Raw genomic sequence first — 17,459 nt, 5'->3', positions numbered from 1 at the left:
ACTTGGCCCCGTGTAAGCCACCCCGAGTCCCCTAGGGGAGATGGAGGCGGGGTATAAAAATAAAGTATTATTATTAAAAGTATCATTGGATAAGCAAAAATGTTGGATAATAAGGAAGGATTAAGGAAAAGCCTATTAAACATCGAATTACATTATGATTTTACAGACAATTTGACAGAAAAAGCAGTTCAATACACTGTAACGTTATGTAGTAATTACAGTATTTATGAATTTATTACCAAAACATCACAATGTATTGAAAACATTGACTACAAAAACATGGACTACTAAAAGGCAGACTGCGTTGGATAATCCAGAATGTTGGATAAGCAGTTGGATAAGTGAGACCCTTAGTAGCAAGAGACAAACCTCACCCTTATGTATTTTCTTTCTCCCTCAGTATTCAGTTTTTGGAATTCTCAATGGCTAAGTATACTTTATTCAATGCAAAGTGTTCCATAGATTGTAGGTCCATAAGCCCAGGTAGTCGTCACAGTTTTTATGGCAGTTTAAAAAAAAATGTTTTTGTGCACATTGCGCCATAGCTTAATATGTTGTTATAGTTTGAGGTTTTTCTCTTGTTTTTGTAAACTTCTCAGTTATAAAGATGAAATAAGTGATGCCAAAAATATACATATTTGAAAGCTCAGCTATTGCTAAATTATATTTTCTTTCTTACAATCTTTATTGATGAAATGCTACCATGAACGGAAATCTTTTTGTTGAATGCAGTGTTTCTCAACCTGGGGTCGGGACCCCTGGGAGGGGGGGGTCGTGAGGGGGTGTCAGAGGAGTCGCCAAAGACCATCAGAAAACACATATTTCTGGTGATCTTTGGAACCCCTTTTTGAAAACAAATGGTGAATCCTCCTACCAAAAGCCCTCCGCTGTGTTCAAATTTGGGCATGTTGAGTATTCGTGCCACGTTTGATCCAGATCCATCATTGTTTGAATCCACAGTTTTCTCTGTATGTAAGTGAACTACAACTCCAAAACTCAAGGTCAATGCCCACCAAACCCTTCCAGTATTTTCTGCTGGTCATGGGAGTTCTGTGTGGGAATTGTGGCCCAATTCTATCGCTGGTAGAGTTCAAAATGCTCTTTGATTGTAGGTGAACTATAAATCCCAGTAACTACAACTCACAAGTGACAAAATCAATTCCCCCCAACCCCACCAATATTCAAATTTGGGTGTATCGGGTATATGTGCCAAATTTGGTCCAGATCCATAATTGTTTTGAGTTCACAGTGCTCTCTAGATGTAGGTGAACTACATCTCCCTAAAATCAGTCATTTCCTCCCAAACCCCTCCAGTATTTTCTGTTGGTCATGGGGGTTCTGTGTGCCAAATTAGTTCCAGGTCTGTCATTCTTGGGGGTCTCAGTGGTCGGTGGAAGTCAGAGCTGAATAGGTTGAAGGTACTGCAAATCCCATTATCCATTGTCCATACCCCCCAAACATATTGTTTTTGTGATGTATCACTATGCTTTAATTATGTTCAATTTGTAACAATGAAAACACATCCTGCATATCAGATATTTACATTACGATTATTAACAGTAGCAAAATGACAGTTACGAAGTAGCAACGGATATAATTTATGGTTGGTAGTCATCACAACATGAGGAACTGTATTAAGGGGTCGCAGCATTACAAAGGTTGAGAACCACTGCTTTAATGCCTCTGTTATCTGGACCTTTCATCTTCATTTTGGTTATACTAGCAGCTTAGTCCATACACATATGTCTTGATAAGTTCCCTTTATAGTACACTTGAGTAAAATCAGAAGTTTGTAGTAAACTGCAGTTGCATGAGGAAACTGTGGTTATGAAGTTAAGACACCATCCAGGATTTTAAACCAACTTTAAACTGTGATATAAGATCCTCATTTGTTTCCAAATTAGCAATTATAGTTTCCCTTATGGGATAATGGTCAATTGAAATCTTTTGGAGCTAATTGTAGCTCATGCAAAGCAAGGAGGGAAGACTCATATACGTTTATTGATTTGAAAGATGATTATCCAACCAAAGAATGTTCACATTTTACCCTTTTCTTGTTTTCCTGGTAATTTTTTAGGGAAAAAATTACTAGGGAGTGTCTCTTCTAATATTTATTGAAGTAATGCTCTGTATTCACATTCATGTGGGTGTCTTCTTTCGAAACTCTTGTAGAAAACCTAAATGGATAAAAATACATTGTTTCCCCTTAGGAAATTGTAAAACTTTGCTAAAACATTTAGATATCTCAAAGCATTTTCTTGGTAGAACCAAAGATTTTGATCAGTTTCTGTAACTTCCAAAAGAGTTTAGCATAGAACTAACCTTGCTCCCATTTTTGTTTTGCTTCTGCTCCAAGGATCTCCATTACCTGGCCTCCAGCAGTGAGATGGTAGGCCTCCCTCCTCCAAGTATTCTTTTGCTTTCACTCCCCCCTCCCCTGCTAAATCCTCACGGCACCTCTTACATATAAATACTGTTGACCTCTGCTTAATTTTTGAGATAGTGTTTTGTAAAATGGATCTATCTGCTGACTCCTCATTGATTTTGCTTATTTTTATTTCTTCTTTCCACCTATTCTTAGGACTCAGATTCCCAGGAGTCTTACAGTGAGATGGTAGGCTGGACATTGTGTATCTCTCTTTTCAGAGTTCTCCTCTTTTTCAGGAAGTTCTTCTCTTGCGTATATTAACCCTGATGCAGGTTTGGAGCCCTCCCTTGGGAGAAGAGTTACTGAAGTTGACTCCCTGTTCAGCAGTATACAGAATCTGTAAATTATTGTTGCCTGGCTTAGAACTGTGTAGTGCTCACATGTTGGAGCATATAAAGGATATAATGTGCAAAGTCTCCAGTTCTAATCTCAATTCAGTTACAGCCTCACTCCCCAAATGCAATATGGGTACACCTTTACCCATATATGCCATGATTGATAAATTTTCACAAAATATACATCACATTTCAAAATTTCCAGCCCAAATCGAGGTGGGCAGGGTGGAGTGATCCAGACCGAGAGAGATGCCCCGCATTGCCATAATCCTGTGTTGTCTTATGATGAAGCATCATAAGCCCCACGCTGGCTGGACAGGGCTGTGCTGGAAGAGTCATCCTGCTAGATAGCTCGTGCCCTCAGAATTGTAACACAGGGGCCCTCAGTTCCCATGTTTCAACTGAGCGAAAGCTGTTCAGTTTTTTCTGGAGCAGCCAAGCAGGAATATTTTGGCAGTACACACAAGACAGCTTCTCTTGTAAATTATAAGACGAGCGGTTTTTTTTTAGATCACTTCGTTATTGCAGTCTCTGAACGTAGCCATTGTATGGCTTTCCATTTTAAAAATGGCATGTTCTTTGCTCTCAGTATGGAACCAAACCTTCCACCAACATTTTGCCTGGCAGTTGTGCCTTTTGTTACCTGCCCTTGATCACACTACAATTGGTGCACATACCTAACTGTGATGCTGTATTTGTGGTCTTCCATATTGAGCTGGAACCTGGGAAGAGCCAGATGTTTCCCAGGGGAGTGGAAACCATAATATAAAATGCCTGCTCAGATAAAAAAGATGCACTGTTCCTGTAGGTAGGAAACCAACCCATATTATTTTAATAAAGGATGGAAATTATGTGCTCCTCCTGATGTTGTGGAACCAAAACTCCCAGCATTCTTTCTGATTGTGTATAATAGCTAGGATTCCTGGGAGCTGTAGTTCAGCAGCAGCATCTTCAAGGCTGTAGTAGTAGTAGTAGTAGTAGTAGTAATAATAATAATAATAATAATAATAATAATAATAATAATAATAATAAAAACTTAATTCTTATATCCTGCCACCATCTCCCCAATGGGACTCTGGGCAGCTTACACAAGGCACAAGTACCTAAAAAAGAACATAAAATAGACACAATATAAAATGCAACTGAATAAAACATATAAGCATCTAAATAACAAAATAAAACTCAGATTAAAACAGCGCTTATCCATCAATGTTGGTCAATGTAAACATAGCCAGGCAGTAAACAATAGAGCAAGGGAATGGGAATAAGTCCGAAACTATAACCAGGGAGTGAGGGCATGGGATGAAGTGCAAGGCTGCATAATAATTCCGTAAATGAGCTAGGGACTAGGCGTTCTCAAAAGCTTGTCTGAACAGCCAGGTCTTCAGGTCCCTATGGAAAGAGGACAGTGTGGGGGCTTGCCTAATCACCCTAGGGAGGGCATCCAAAGCCACCACCGAGAAGGCCCTCTCCTTCGTCCCCATCAACCATGCTTGTGATGGTAACAGGACCGAAGGGAGGATCTCCCCTGGTTCATTTGGGGGGGGGGGGAGGATACAGTCACCTACAGACATCCAACCCTATTTTTAGAGCAACTGCATCTTGAAACATCACTGGGTGGGTTTGATATGCTATTAGCCCAAGCTGGGATACACTAAACCATTGGGGTAACTCTTTTTTCTTTCTTTTTGTTTCTGTCACATTGTGACTCCATGTCCCTACCTTCTCCATGGAGATGGTAGTGGGCTGCTGCTGCTGCCCATCAGTGGTTGAATACCCTCACCTTGAGGAGGTAGGCGGTTTGCTGCCTGCATTTTGTGTTCTGTTTCTTCTTGCGAGGCGGATTTTTCTTTTGATTGTCACTGCCTTCCTTATTTTCTCTCAAACCAAGGAAAGAAACAGCTGCAAAACCTCCAACAAACCAGTGTCTAGTTTCTGCCATGAATATAGGTCCTGACTTGAGAGAAATGTGAAGGATATGTTGCCTACGAGTGATGTGAATTTCTCTTAGAATAAATTAGTCTTTCCCTGTCTTCCTTTCTGAAAGAATTTGAAGCAGCAGAGAACAGCTGCTGTTTAATCAAGATGGTGATTATAAACTTGCATTCCAAAGTTCATATTAGGCCTTCCAAACAAGCAGAAAATTCTCTGCGCCAACTTTGAAAAAAACACAGAGTTTTGTACCTTTTTGGTTGCCCTAATAGTCAGACAGTGTGGACTTTAGAATTTGTTTTGTGGCCAACATAGCTACTCCTGAAGACTCTTCCTCTACAATTCCATAGTTTTTCTTCTCTGTAATGTCTTTCCTAACCCACAGTATAATTGTTTAAGTATTTCAGGGATAAATGTGACATATAGAAATTGATGTTTGGACTAATGATTTATAAATACAATCAAAGAACTTTAGGAGACCTTTGTCTCAGGCTGATAGAAACCTTTCTGGAACCACAGTTAAAGCCAGTGTATAGGATGTACAGTATTTGTGAGTCAGAGATTGTAGAAGAGTCCACTTCACCATGCAACAGAGATCAACTTGTTTAACTGCTGAATAATATGAGTGCATGCTATTCTGGTGGGTTTCTGATCTAAATAGTTCTAGCTGTTATTTGATATTCTTGCCATCTTAATTTGAAGAGTGTGACTACATAAAATGAAATGCTGGCCTATAAAAGACCGAAGGGAGGCAACTGGGCTTGTTTTACTCGGCATGGGGTGGAGTATTCGTTTAACATGTTTCCTTCCTTCCTCTAAATAAGGATAATCTGTCATTGTACCCTTCTAACTTCTTTAATCTCTGGGAAGGAATCTTCAGATGGCGCTAAAAGAAAAAAAATCTCCCAATAAACATGCTGATCTCTCCTATGACTTAGTGTGGAAAACAGAAAACACTAGTGCAGCCATGCAGTTATTGTCATGTTTTGTTGTTCCACTATAATGGATCCAATTTATGGAAAATCCCAGTCTTTAATACTATTCTCACTAGTTCAAGATTATTCCCATTAAGTTTTAATTGGGAAGAACTGTACTTTCTCCCTGTGCTTCCTAGGATAAAGTCCAGATCTCCCAGTGCAAAAGTTGCAGACACCATTGCTGCTTCAGTAATAGCCTGGGAGACAGCCAGTTCATTACTGACACAGAAATACTGTTCATTGAGTTTTAGTGATGTGGAAAAGAGTTGGTGCCACTGTTTGCGTCCTACACTATGACCAGGCGAGTAGAATCACAGCTCCTAACCTCCTTTGCCCTGTGCTGACTATGATCCAAACACAGCTCTTTTCACTGTTTTCAGCTGGGTGCTGTGGTAATGAATACCCTTTTCTTGCACTTTAGTACCTTTGGGAATAGTGAAGATCATGATAGGAACTTGAAAAAGGTTTTGCATTATCAGACTAGCTCAGTTTCTCATTCCCATCATAGCCAACTATATGCCTAGAGGTTAGAAATAGAAAGTTTTGGGACTACACTTCCCATAATCCCCAGGCCAATGTGGCAAGAGGGAGTTGTAAAGCTAAATGCCCAGAGAAAACAAACAAGCAGGACGTACAGACAGCAGACCTTTCTTGCTATTGTTCCCTAAGAAGTAGCATCCTCTGTGGATTTGTTTAATCCCCATTGAACAGCATCTTCACACTTGTTTATCACCACGTTATCTCTTGTCAATCAGGGTCATCAAGAATTTCAACAAGGCTTTTGTTATGTTAGCCATTTCATTTTCAGTCTTTTCCTAATGACAGTGAGTGTGGCACTTCCCTTTTTCATGATCTGTTCTATATGGTTGATACATTCAGAAAAATCCTTTCCTACTTTACTTAAATTTATACCTCAGCAGTTTATCTCTTGTTAGATGTTTTACCCCAATATGTGTTACTTAACATTTACTCATACTGAAAAAAAGAAAGATAAGATGTAACAGTCACACTGTTGGTAGATATCCTGAAATTCTTTGTACAGTACCTAGGTTTTCTGAAATAATTCAGTATCATTTGCAAAAGCCCCTTTCTTGTTATTCATTGAACACTGCAGATCATTTTCAAAGAGGTTCACTAGCTTAGATCCAATACAGATCCTGTGGGTGGGGAGCGGCACCTTTTGTTTCTATTCATTATGAGAACTGTCCACTTCTCTGCCCATCTCAGAACTTCCTTGCTTATAAAGGCAATTATCCTATTCAAAGATGATCCATCTTTTTGCCCACGAGTATCAAGTTAACTCAAGAGTCTATAGTTAATATGTGTCCAAATTTTACTACCATGTCACATTTTGGTGGTTTTACTAATTCTGGATCTACTCACTATAGTGAGCTCACATGTGTGTAATAATGTATCTAATTATTGCATTAGTGAGCTACAAGTAAAATCTATATTTTATTGAAGTTTCTTCAGTACTGTTTCTTCTTTAGCTCATATATGATGAATAATACATCAACATATTTTATATAGTACTGTTTTCAGACAATCCATCAGTCTTTCTAATTTTGGTAATCATATATTTTTCTATGTACTGGATCTTTATTCTGCTACTGTTAATACTTTTTAGCTGGGTAAAAATGGAATATGATTAGCAGTTCCAAAAAATAGAACCATTTAATAGCCAATGAAGAGTACTTCAGAGGTTTGAAATGTATGAAACTGAAATTACTTCTGATCACTGAGACAAGAAATCAAAATGCAAATTTTTCATTCAGTGGAAAGTTATCTTTCTGCCTCTTAGGGAAGTGGACTCAGCCACTCATTCTGTTATAAAGAATGAAAGTGATATATTGACGGTTACTTAATGAAGCGTGTGACCTATTTTATTTTAATTTATTGCTTCTCTGTAAATCACAAAGCTATGAGCTCTTTTTTTTCTCCTATGATAATTCTATCTGGAAGCCTTATAAGGTGGTTTTTATACTATTATTTTAGAAAGAATTTTTTCAGTTTCATTTTTAAAGTTAAGATATAGACTATTCCAGTTGGTTTCAGATACTGAAAAGATGTTTACAGCATCATTATATCAGAAGACTAGATTTTTAAAGACTGTATTTTTCTTGAATTGTCTAGGCACAATACTTTGAATGTAGCAGTCATTTTTATGCATCAAGAAAAAAAACCCTGTTCCCTGCTTTTATATAAATAATCACCCCCTAATAAGCTCCCCTGTGGCTAGGTATAAAGAAAGATTTGAGGCGGAGAAAGCTGGTAAAGAGTTTTGTCATTTTGTTTTCGATTTGAGGCTTATATAGGGAATATTGTGGATTCTTGGTATCTGCTGGTGTTTGGATCTAGGACCCCTGTGGATATCAACATCTGTGAATGCTGAAGTTTCATTATATACAATGGCATAGTAAAGTGGTGTCCCTTATATAAAATGGCAAAACTAAGGTTTACTTTTTAGATTTTTTAAAAAAGTATTTTCAAGCTATGAATGGTTAAATTGTGGATGCAGAAACCGTGGATCCAAAGGGTGGCCTGTACACACAGTATGTTTGATGGAAAGAAAGGAAGAAATGGCATGCCTTTTCTTTACACGGTGTAAGCAAAATCAGTATCTACAAGGTCTAAAAGGTGTAAGTTTTGCAGCTGTGGAATTGGGGCTATGTTCAGCAGTTAGTCCTAACTAGAGTAAATCAAATAAGTTAATGGGGCATTAGTAAGAGATAGGACAACAGAGACTAGCCCTTTGTTTTAACCAGTATCTCTCGGCTAGAATTTTATAACTCAAGCCCTGTCAACCATTATTTTTGTTTGCTTCTCTGATATAAAACCTACAGTAGAGGTGCATCAGTCTAGAGCTAGGAGTGGGACGAAGAGGAATCCCTCCAAATGTTGCCAGAGTGCAGCTGCCATCCGCCCTAGCCAGCAAACCTCATGATGAAGGACAGTGGGAGTTGTAGCCCAGCAACATCTGGAGTGTCACACCCTGCCCACCGTTGCTCAAGAGAGAGTCAGACGCTGAGCTGGCACCAGAAATAGGCAGGGACTAATAATCCTATAGTTTCTGCTTGGGGAGGATGTTAGAAAGCAGAAAGGGTCTTGCCTGCAATGGCACAGGCTCTTCCTTTAAGGACTCTTAAGCTTGTGAATGCCCTAAGTACCAACAGCATGGTTTGTGCTTTGCTGTCATTTCAGTATCTCTTCTTCATTCTTCTCCAGTTTTCTTGGCCTTGTTTCTGTTGATTTATTTGTGTTTGTTTGTTTCTCCTGGTTTTTTTTCCCCTACTGCCAGGTCAAGACCGAAATCAGCGTAGAAAGCAAACACCAGACTCTTCAGGGGCTGGCTTTTCCTTTGCAACCAGACGCACAGCAGGCAATTCAGCTCCTCAAGCAGAAGAAAATCAATTACATCCAGCTGGTAAGAGGCCACACTGAAGCTTTTCCGTCAATTTTTCAACTGCCTCCTGCTTTACTGCACAAGTCTGGTGTGTGTGTGCTGAGCTTCATCCTTTGTATCACTGTAGCTTATCCTCATCCAGATGTTATTGTGAAAGTATGTCTTTTTTGCCTTTGTTTAAACAGAAACTGGACCTGGAGCGGGAAACCATAGAATTGGTCCATACAAATGCCACTGAGATCGCAGACCTGCCAAAAAGAATTCCTCAGGATTCTGCCCGTTACCACTTCTTTCTGTATAAACATTCTCATGAAGGCGACTACTTGGAGTCAGTGGGTAAGCTCTGGGCTGCCTTGATTTGAGAGAGGGAGATTTAGAGAAAGGGAGGCTAGAATTGCTTTGAGCCTTTGCAAACATTGTAAAGGTGCCTGGGTCCCTGTGAGATGTGCAGAGAAATATATTCTCAGAGTACAATATAACCCCATATATCTGCACAAGATGTAATCCTGAAATTACCATGGTAATAGGAAACCGTGGATGATAACACTCTGTAACATTATTTTTGTTCTGTTCCTGGGTTATAATTCTCATTTCCTAATATAAACATGGAAAAAGTTTCTTAAAATGGAAATCTTTGTTTTGGCGGGACATCCTGCATCACATTTTGGTATAGTTTTTCATTGAATATCTTACTGAGTTTCAGCCACTTCGACATAGTTTGTGGCGGCTACAAAAATGAAGTTTCTGAAGTATAAGAACTGAAGTATAACAACAGGAAATAACACTTTCAAACCAGAAACAAAAAAAAATCAGTTTTTGTTACATAGTGTAGTAGTGAACACTATTGAAATGAATGACTTCCACTGGAAGTTGTCATAAAGTTGCACTGGATGACCAAGAAAATTCCTAAAGAAGACATATCTTATTGGGTGCAGGAAGGTGAAATTACAAGGGTAGTTTCACCTTCCAGCTACAAGGGTCATATTACAATATACCAGTGTGTTAACACTTGTGTAGGTTTGCTTCACTTGGAATATGTGGATCTGAGAAGTTGATTTTTGATTTCCTTTCTGCTGATACATGTTTGCCAAACCTGGTGTCTTTGGAACCATGGGCTAAAAACCGTTTTATTGTAAAGGTTTTTGTGTTCTGCCTTCTCTAAAATCGATTTCCTTATTTCTTTATTTAATTATTTACTACATTTATATCCCGCCCTTCGCACCCCAAGAGGGGGACTCAGAGCAGCCTTATAAAAAGGCAGCAATTAGATTCCATAAAAATACATACATACATACAGTAAAAATAAACATATACATTAAAACCAAAAATCAACACAAATATTAAAAACACTTATTAAAATCACGTCATCCAGAATCAAAATCCAAGGCCGTTCCATTAGTTATTTCACTATTCCATATACACATATTGCACTAACTTGCTAGCCAAAAGCTTGGTCCCATAATCAGGTTTTCACCCGGATTTCCTTGTTGTGCACCTGGCAGTCATTCCCTGCACCCTCCCCCTATGTTTGTGGAATTAATGTTCCTGGATCCCTGGGATGGCTGATCCATTTTCTGTTTCCTTGCAGTGTTTATCTACTCGATGCCTGGTTACAAATGTAGCATCAAAGAGCGCATGCTGTACTCTAGCTGCAAAAGCCGGCTGCTTGACACAGTGGAGCAAGATTTCTCCCTAGAGATTGCAAAGAAGGTAAGTGGTAACCTCTTGCCCCTGAAGCTTATTTGAAGCTGGAAATCCTGCCCCTTCTTGCTGGCATTAAGGCTTGTATCAGTTGTTGCATAAAGAGTCAACATGTAGATTATTCATAGAATCATAGAATAATAGAGTTGGAAGAGACCTCATGGGCCATCCAGTCCAACCCCCCGCCAAGAAGCAGGAAATCGCATTCAAAGCACCCCCGACAGATGGCCATCCAGCCTCTGCTTAAAAGCTTCCAAAGAAGGAGCCTCCACCACAGCCCGGGGGAGAGAGTTCCAGTGCTGAACAGCTCTCACAGTGAGGAAGTTCTTCCTGATGTTCAGGTGGAATCTCCTTTCCTGTAGTTTAAAGCCATTGTTCCGTGTCCTAGTCTCCAGGGCACCAATAAACAAGCTTGCTCCCTCCTCCCTATGACTTCCCCTCACATATTTATACATAGCTATCATGTCTCCTCTCAGACTTACAGGTTCTGAGTGGTGTGAAGGAGCAAAGTGATAGTACCTGAACATTCTTCAAGAGAGAATTACTCAGCTGGTGATAGATGGATCTTAGCAAAAATTGTTCAGAGGAAAGATCCAGATGTTTTCAGTTTGCTGGAAACTGGAAAACAACAGGGCCACCAAAAGCAAGGGTAGAATCAAAGGTCAAGAACAATTTGAAATGCATGGACAATCTCAAAAATGAGGGAAAGATGACACACCTCAATGAACCCATCTGGAATTCTCAGATCTTAGAAATATTAAGGGGAGAGGAGATGTCAGGAAAAGACAAGATGGGGAACTGCAAGTGTCTCTGTGACAGGTAAAGGTGCTTGTCTCTGATGAGATTTAGATGTCTCCATGACTGTATTTGACTCCTTTCTTGATCCTAGATTGAAATTGATGATGGCGCTGAGCTGACAGCAGAATTCTTGTATGACGAAGTCCACCCCAAACAGCATGCCTTCAAGCAAGCCTTTGCCAAGCCTAAGGGGCCTGTGGGGAAAAGGGGACAGAAGCGACTTATCAAAGGACCAGGCGAGAATGGCGAAGAAAGTTAAATCCCAATGGACAGAAGGACAGGGGTCAGGAAAATGGGCTGTGAAGCTTCTACCAGCTTCCAGAGTTGCAGCTCCAACCAACCTTGGCATTTGAGCCTGTCCATTGAACTCCAGAGCCTTTTCCCCTCCACCTCTTCTTTCAGGGTCCTGTCCATCTGATTTCATGGAGCTGGGGCAAAACGTGGGGGCAAAAGAGGGAAAGCTGCCATGTCTTCCCTTTTGCCCTGTTGTTGTGTAAATTCTGGGGGAGGGTGTGTAGGAAGGGGAACCCTAATTGTTCTAGTTTGACATTACATTGTGACCTGGCTTGCTTGGGATCTGTGCTGCAAAATTTTATTTGTCTGAGGGAGTTGCTTACATGTGAAGAGCAAGAACCAATCACCACTTTCCTTCCTTCATGTAAACCCCACACATATTCTTTTATGTCTTGGGTTGTTCTTTCTCAATCACAGGAAAAATAGAGAGAAAACATCACAACATTATCAGTACTCTTTAGTATCCCACTACCATTAATTCCATTCCCTTGCTGAGACAGGCTTGTTTGCGTAGAACCTCATATACTGTTGAGACTTAATTAGAGAAGTATATTCCAGATATGAACATGGCAGTTCTGTTTCTACTCCCCCTGCCCACCTTCCTTGCACTTTTAATTGTGTTCTGTTTTGTTTAACTTGAGCCTGTGGATTTTCTGGAGAAGGGGCTGCAGAGGGTAGTGGGGTTTATTCAGAAAGAAAGAAGTGTCTTGTTCGGGTGCAATACTGCCGCTCCCTCCCTTGATGGACTCCTGAGAACTGCATTCATTTCATTGTGAATTGTCTTAACATCCCATTTCAGTTCTTTCTGTCTAGCCTTGTTTGTGGCAAAGTTATGAACTTCCACCACTGATTCCTAGGAGCCAAGATTGCTTGTTAAAGGAGTTGTCCTGTTGTCTTTTTTTATAAAGCTATGCATTGTAGACCCATTGGTTGATTCTGGTGTGATACCCCTCCTACCCCATGCTTTGCTTGGATGGCTCAGTGGCTGGTGCCATGGTCACACAAGAAGAGAAGACAAGGGGTGCTTAGGAACAAGTGTAAATCTCTGCCCTGTTGGAATCTCCTTGACTTAGCAAAGATCAAGGCTCTAGTCATTTTCACACCCTCCTTGTACATCATCCCTAATACACCTTCACAACCATTTTATAGGGAAAGTTAGCTAAGCCACACATGGCCCCACCAACTTTCAGCCTTATATTCCATAAACATCCTGAGATTTTTTTGTCTGACTTTACTGAGAAAATGTGGGCCTGAACAGGCTGTTTGCAAGCTAGATGGTTCCAATTAGTGCCTCCAGTGGGGACTTTCTGTGAACACTGTAAAGCCATCTGACTCCTTGGCCCACTGAGAGATTTGCTCCGGTGTCGGTCACTACACATAGCCATATTTGCTGTCATTCCAGCACTGCACTGACACCAGTGCATAACGTTACAAATATTGTAGCTCTACAATAGAGCTTTGCCCAGCCAAGGGAGTGCTGGCACTTTCACAGATCACTGATCACTGATTGGGCTGTGTTCCATGTGGAGTGTACTTTGCCCACAGGGTGGTTCAATTCCTAAGATAGATGTTGTTTACTGGAAAAGGTTGTTGTAAATCTGCTTCAAGCAGGTGGAAGGAAGGGGATGGCTTACACAATGAGAATGTTACTCATGTTCCAAAGTGAGGTGAGCAGTTGGTCAGCTCTGAAGGCAAGTAAAGGAGTAGGCACCGGCCCAAGCTCCCACAAGGCTCGTGCCCCAAATTTGATTTAATTTAGGAACACCTGAAAATCAGTGAGAGAAATGTATTATTTCTGGGTAGGTCATGCAATCAATTGTGCTTGATTAAAATTCAACTTCTGACCCATTGGAGAGCTTCTTAATTCTTCTTAATTTTCTGGGTTTTTTTTATCTCATATAAAAAAGGAAAAGGAAAAAATCATCCTGAAGTCACAAGCCTTGATGGATAAGAATCAATGAAGTGGTGTTAGTTTGATGACTTAGCATTTTGGTTTCTCATCCACAACCACCACCCCTTAAAAAATTTGTTGTCACGTGTCTTCAAGTCCTACATTTATGGAGTCTCTAAGGTGAACTTATAACAGGATTTTCTTGACAAGATTTGTTCAGAGGAGTTTTGCCCTTCCCTTCTGGGGCTGAAAGAGTGTGACTTGTCCAAGGTCAATGGCTGAGAAGGAATTTGAACCCTAGTCTCCTTGTCCTGCATCACACTGGTTCTGTTTTAAGATATTAGTGTATTTTGTTTTTTGAATGCTGCAGTAGAACCAAAGAATTGAAGTAGCAAAATATTGAGGTGGTTTGCCAGTGAATGAACTCGTATTTGCTGTAGCTTGTTCATTTTTGTAGTGGAAGCAGCAGGGACTTGAAATCAAGAACAACAGAGGTTGGAGAATGTATGGGAGCGAGCAATAACTTCCAGAATCCTTGGAGACTTGAAGGAGTTTCAGTCTTGAAAAAGATCGGGTTCAAAGAATTATGCAGTAGATCATTTTAAAAACAAACAGACAAATCAGAAAATAACAGAAATGTAAGTTTCAGAGCTCTTCCTCAGATTCTGAGATTGCATACTCACCCTATTTTGCTATTTTGAGTGGTTTATCATATTTCGGACTTTCTTCACTATTCTTTTAGAATTGTTCAGTTCTTGGTTCCAGTATTTGGTGCATGGGAGACAATAGGGTACAGTCCATATTTGGCTCTAACCAGCATGGTTCTTGAATAGATAAAGTTGACATTCAAATAGGCATAATGAAACAATCTATGGGCCACGACAGTAGTGGTGCTGTGTGTTTTAGTTATTTTCTAAGTAAAATGTGTCATGGTTGCAGTCACCTTCAAAATTTCCATATTTCCATATTCTTCCTCCTATTAACAGCATTACTCTGTTCATTCAAAGCGAGGATTGAATGAAACTTGCATGGGAAATTTGGATGACAACTCCTGTGATCCCTTACTGTTGACTATGCTGGTTCAGTCTCATGAGGCTTGCAGTTACACTTGGCATGCCAAAGTTTTCCCACTCCTTTTTGTAAGTGTGTTTATAATAATCATTGTTGGCATGTCCTCTAATATGAATCTGTTGAATTTGCCACATGTGAATTAAATCACAGTACCTTATTATCTCCATCTCACCTTGGAAACTAAGCAAGGTCAACTCTGATTAGTGCTGGAATGGTAAACCACCAATGAATATCAGGTGCTGAAAGCTATATTTGAGAGGAAGGAAGTGGTAAAACCATTGCTGATTATTCCTTGCCTAAGAAAGCCCTATGAAATTGATGGAGTAACTATAAGTCAATAGGTACTTGAAGGCACGCACAAAATCCAAAAGAAATTGAGTAGGATGCAGACTCTATAAATTGTATCTCTTTTTCAATTAAGGGTTTGAATGCTGTCAAACTGGTCTAAATCATTTCTTTTTTGTTGTATGAAAGCAGAACATTATCACTTAATAATGTTGGTCTTGTCTTCCCATGAGTACATCAACTTCATGGTCAGTTTCAATTTAAGGACTGGTCAAAATTTCCATGAAGGAGAGAGATGATATTTAGCCCCTGCATCTCAGCACCACCCTTCTTGTTTCATCCTTTTCTTTTCAGTGACCTGCCGACAAGAGCCAAATCTCAGTCTTTCAGAGAGATTACAGGACTGCTGTTTCTCTTCTCACCAGCTTTTGTCTCCACCTATATCTGTGTCCATCGCTGGTGCCTGTATTATGCCTTGCAGATAATATCTGGCTGGTTGCCTTTTGTGGCAGATCACTCAGATTCCATAGTTTAAAACCAGCCTTGCAGGATGTAGATCACAGTGATCTGACAGCTCCATAAAGACCCCCTTGTCCCTAGGCTACTCTTCCCCACACCCCATCAAAATGGGAATGGAAAATCCCTCCCTGCCCCCAGCTACTCTGTGGACCACCAGAAGCACATTAGCTGAGAATTAGAAACAGATAATAAAACAACAAGGAATGTTACTTGGAGTATGGGAGATCTGAGTATTCACAGTCTGCCTGTGAAAACAGCTCCCCACCCCAAACACTGATTTTGATTGTATTGGAACTGTCCATTATCTAGCAATCTAGCATCACAATTTTCTCTGCCTAATACTAAACCAGAAGAGCTGGTCTTTCCCACTCTTAAGTGGTTTGAAGTTATTGTATTAGACTGTTCTAAGGTCACATAATGTAGTTCTAAGGCCAGGGTGATTTCTTGAGCATTCACCATATTTGTACTTGGAATTTACTTGGTATAGATGGTTTGGGTTTTATGTAGATGACAGGGGCCATTTTGTAGTAGCCCTCATGTGGTGTTGCAAGAGCCCTAGGCATATAGCATTAAATCAATGGAATTATCAAAGAACAACATTAGGAAATTCTTGCACATCCTCAGAGGAAGCTGTGATTGGTTTAGTCCAGACAAAGCTCTAGAAGATTGTAGATAGTTAGCAGTTGTATCAGAAAGACTAATTGGCAAGATTATGAAAACAAGGAGTCCTTCATTCTATCATTGAGTTTCACTTGCCACCATGATAAGCAAGATACTGGCTGCACACTAACAGTGTCCTTTTCCACACTAACAGTGTCCCAAAACTTTCATGAACAGCAGGTTTGGAGAAAGTACAAGATGCACATTCCTGACTGGGCTGGATGACGATGTGGATTTGGTGATTATGTGAAAGGCAGGGCACACTGTACTGAATGCTGTATTTTCTAAAAAATAAAATATTTTTAAAGCAACTATTTTGTATATTTCTTTAGCACATAGGGTCAGCTATTGGTGCTATTTGACCACTTTCAAAATGTGCAATTACATCCTCTCTGAGAGTTAGTTGTCTGCAGTCCCTGATTAGACTCTACTGAGACAGAAGTTACCTCACCACATGGTATGAACAATAGATCTACATAGCTGGTACTTGCCCTACCGTGACTTTATGGATGATTCCTTGCCCTTTTCTGATGGACTTGGATGTCCTTTCCTTGATAATTTTGATACAGCTGTCTTCACATTAACCTGGTAGCAGGATACTTGTGAGGAAACTGCTGCCATCAGAGTAACTTGTTGAGATGCCAACTGTCTTACCGAAAATAGTTTTGAAATTTGACTGTTAACAGGGTGAAGCATTCCTCCTCCATGTACATCCAATTACGAAGTTTGTGAAATGTAGCTCATCAATACTTTAAACATCTCACATGCTGCAGAATCCAAATTTGCATCCCATGTTGATGGAAATGCACAAAACAAATGTGTCTTGTGTTGCTCAAAATATGCCTTCTTTATTGGTAAAAAGTTAGTCTAATATGTTTTGGCATGTGAAGGCCCATTATAATTTCTTCAGAGGGTGTATGAGATTACAAAAAGACAACATGCAATTACATAATATGACAATGTTACATAGCATGATTATAACATTAGTACCTGCCTTATTTAGTTTCTAATTTTTAAAACTTCAAAAGGAAACTTTCAAATGGTTTTATAATAGTCGCAGGAAATGGGAACACTTGTAATTTCAGGAAGAATAAATTAGGTGCTCCTTCACTAAGGACATTATCCACAGTCTTACAACCCATCTCTGAAACCCTTTGCTAAAAGG

At 39.8% G+C, this 17,459-nt stretch overlaps 1 protein-coding gene across 1 annotated transcript in view; it reads left to right on the top strand.

The window, feature by feature from the left end:
* twf2 (twinfilin actin binding protein 2) overlaps positions 1-16,605 on the top strand; it is an 87,591-nt gene extending 70,986 nt beyond the window's left edge. Inside the window, exons 6-9 of the mRNA XM_003217639.4 lie at positions 8,971-9,096; positions 9,261-9,411; positions 10,664-10,785; positions 11,666-16,605. Coding sequence (XP_003217687.1) covers positions 8,971-9,096; positions 9,261-9,411; positions 10,664-10,785; positions 11,666-11,833 — 567 coding nt within the window. The 3' untranslated portion in view covers positions 11,834-16,605. The remainder of the gene's footprint in view (positions 1-8,970; positions 9,097-9,260; positions 9,412-10,663; positions 10,786-11,665) is intronic.
* Positions 16,606-17,459: the final 854 nt, after the last annotated feature.

Source organism: Anolis carolinensis, chromosome 2, assembly GCF_035594765.1.
Source record: "Anolis carolinensis isolate JA03-04 chromosome 2, rAnoCar3.1.pri, whole genome shotgun sequence".
Lineage (NCBI taxonomy): Eukaryota > Metazoa > Chordata > Lepidosauria > Squamata > Dactyloidae > Anolis > Anolis carolinensis.
Note: the sequence above shows the minus strand (reverse complement) of the source record. Positions and strands in the feature narration are given on the sequence as shown.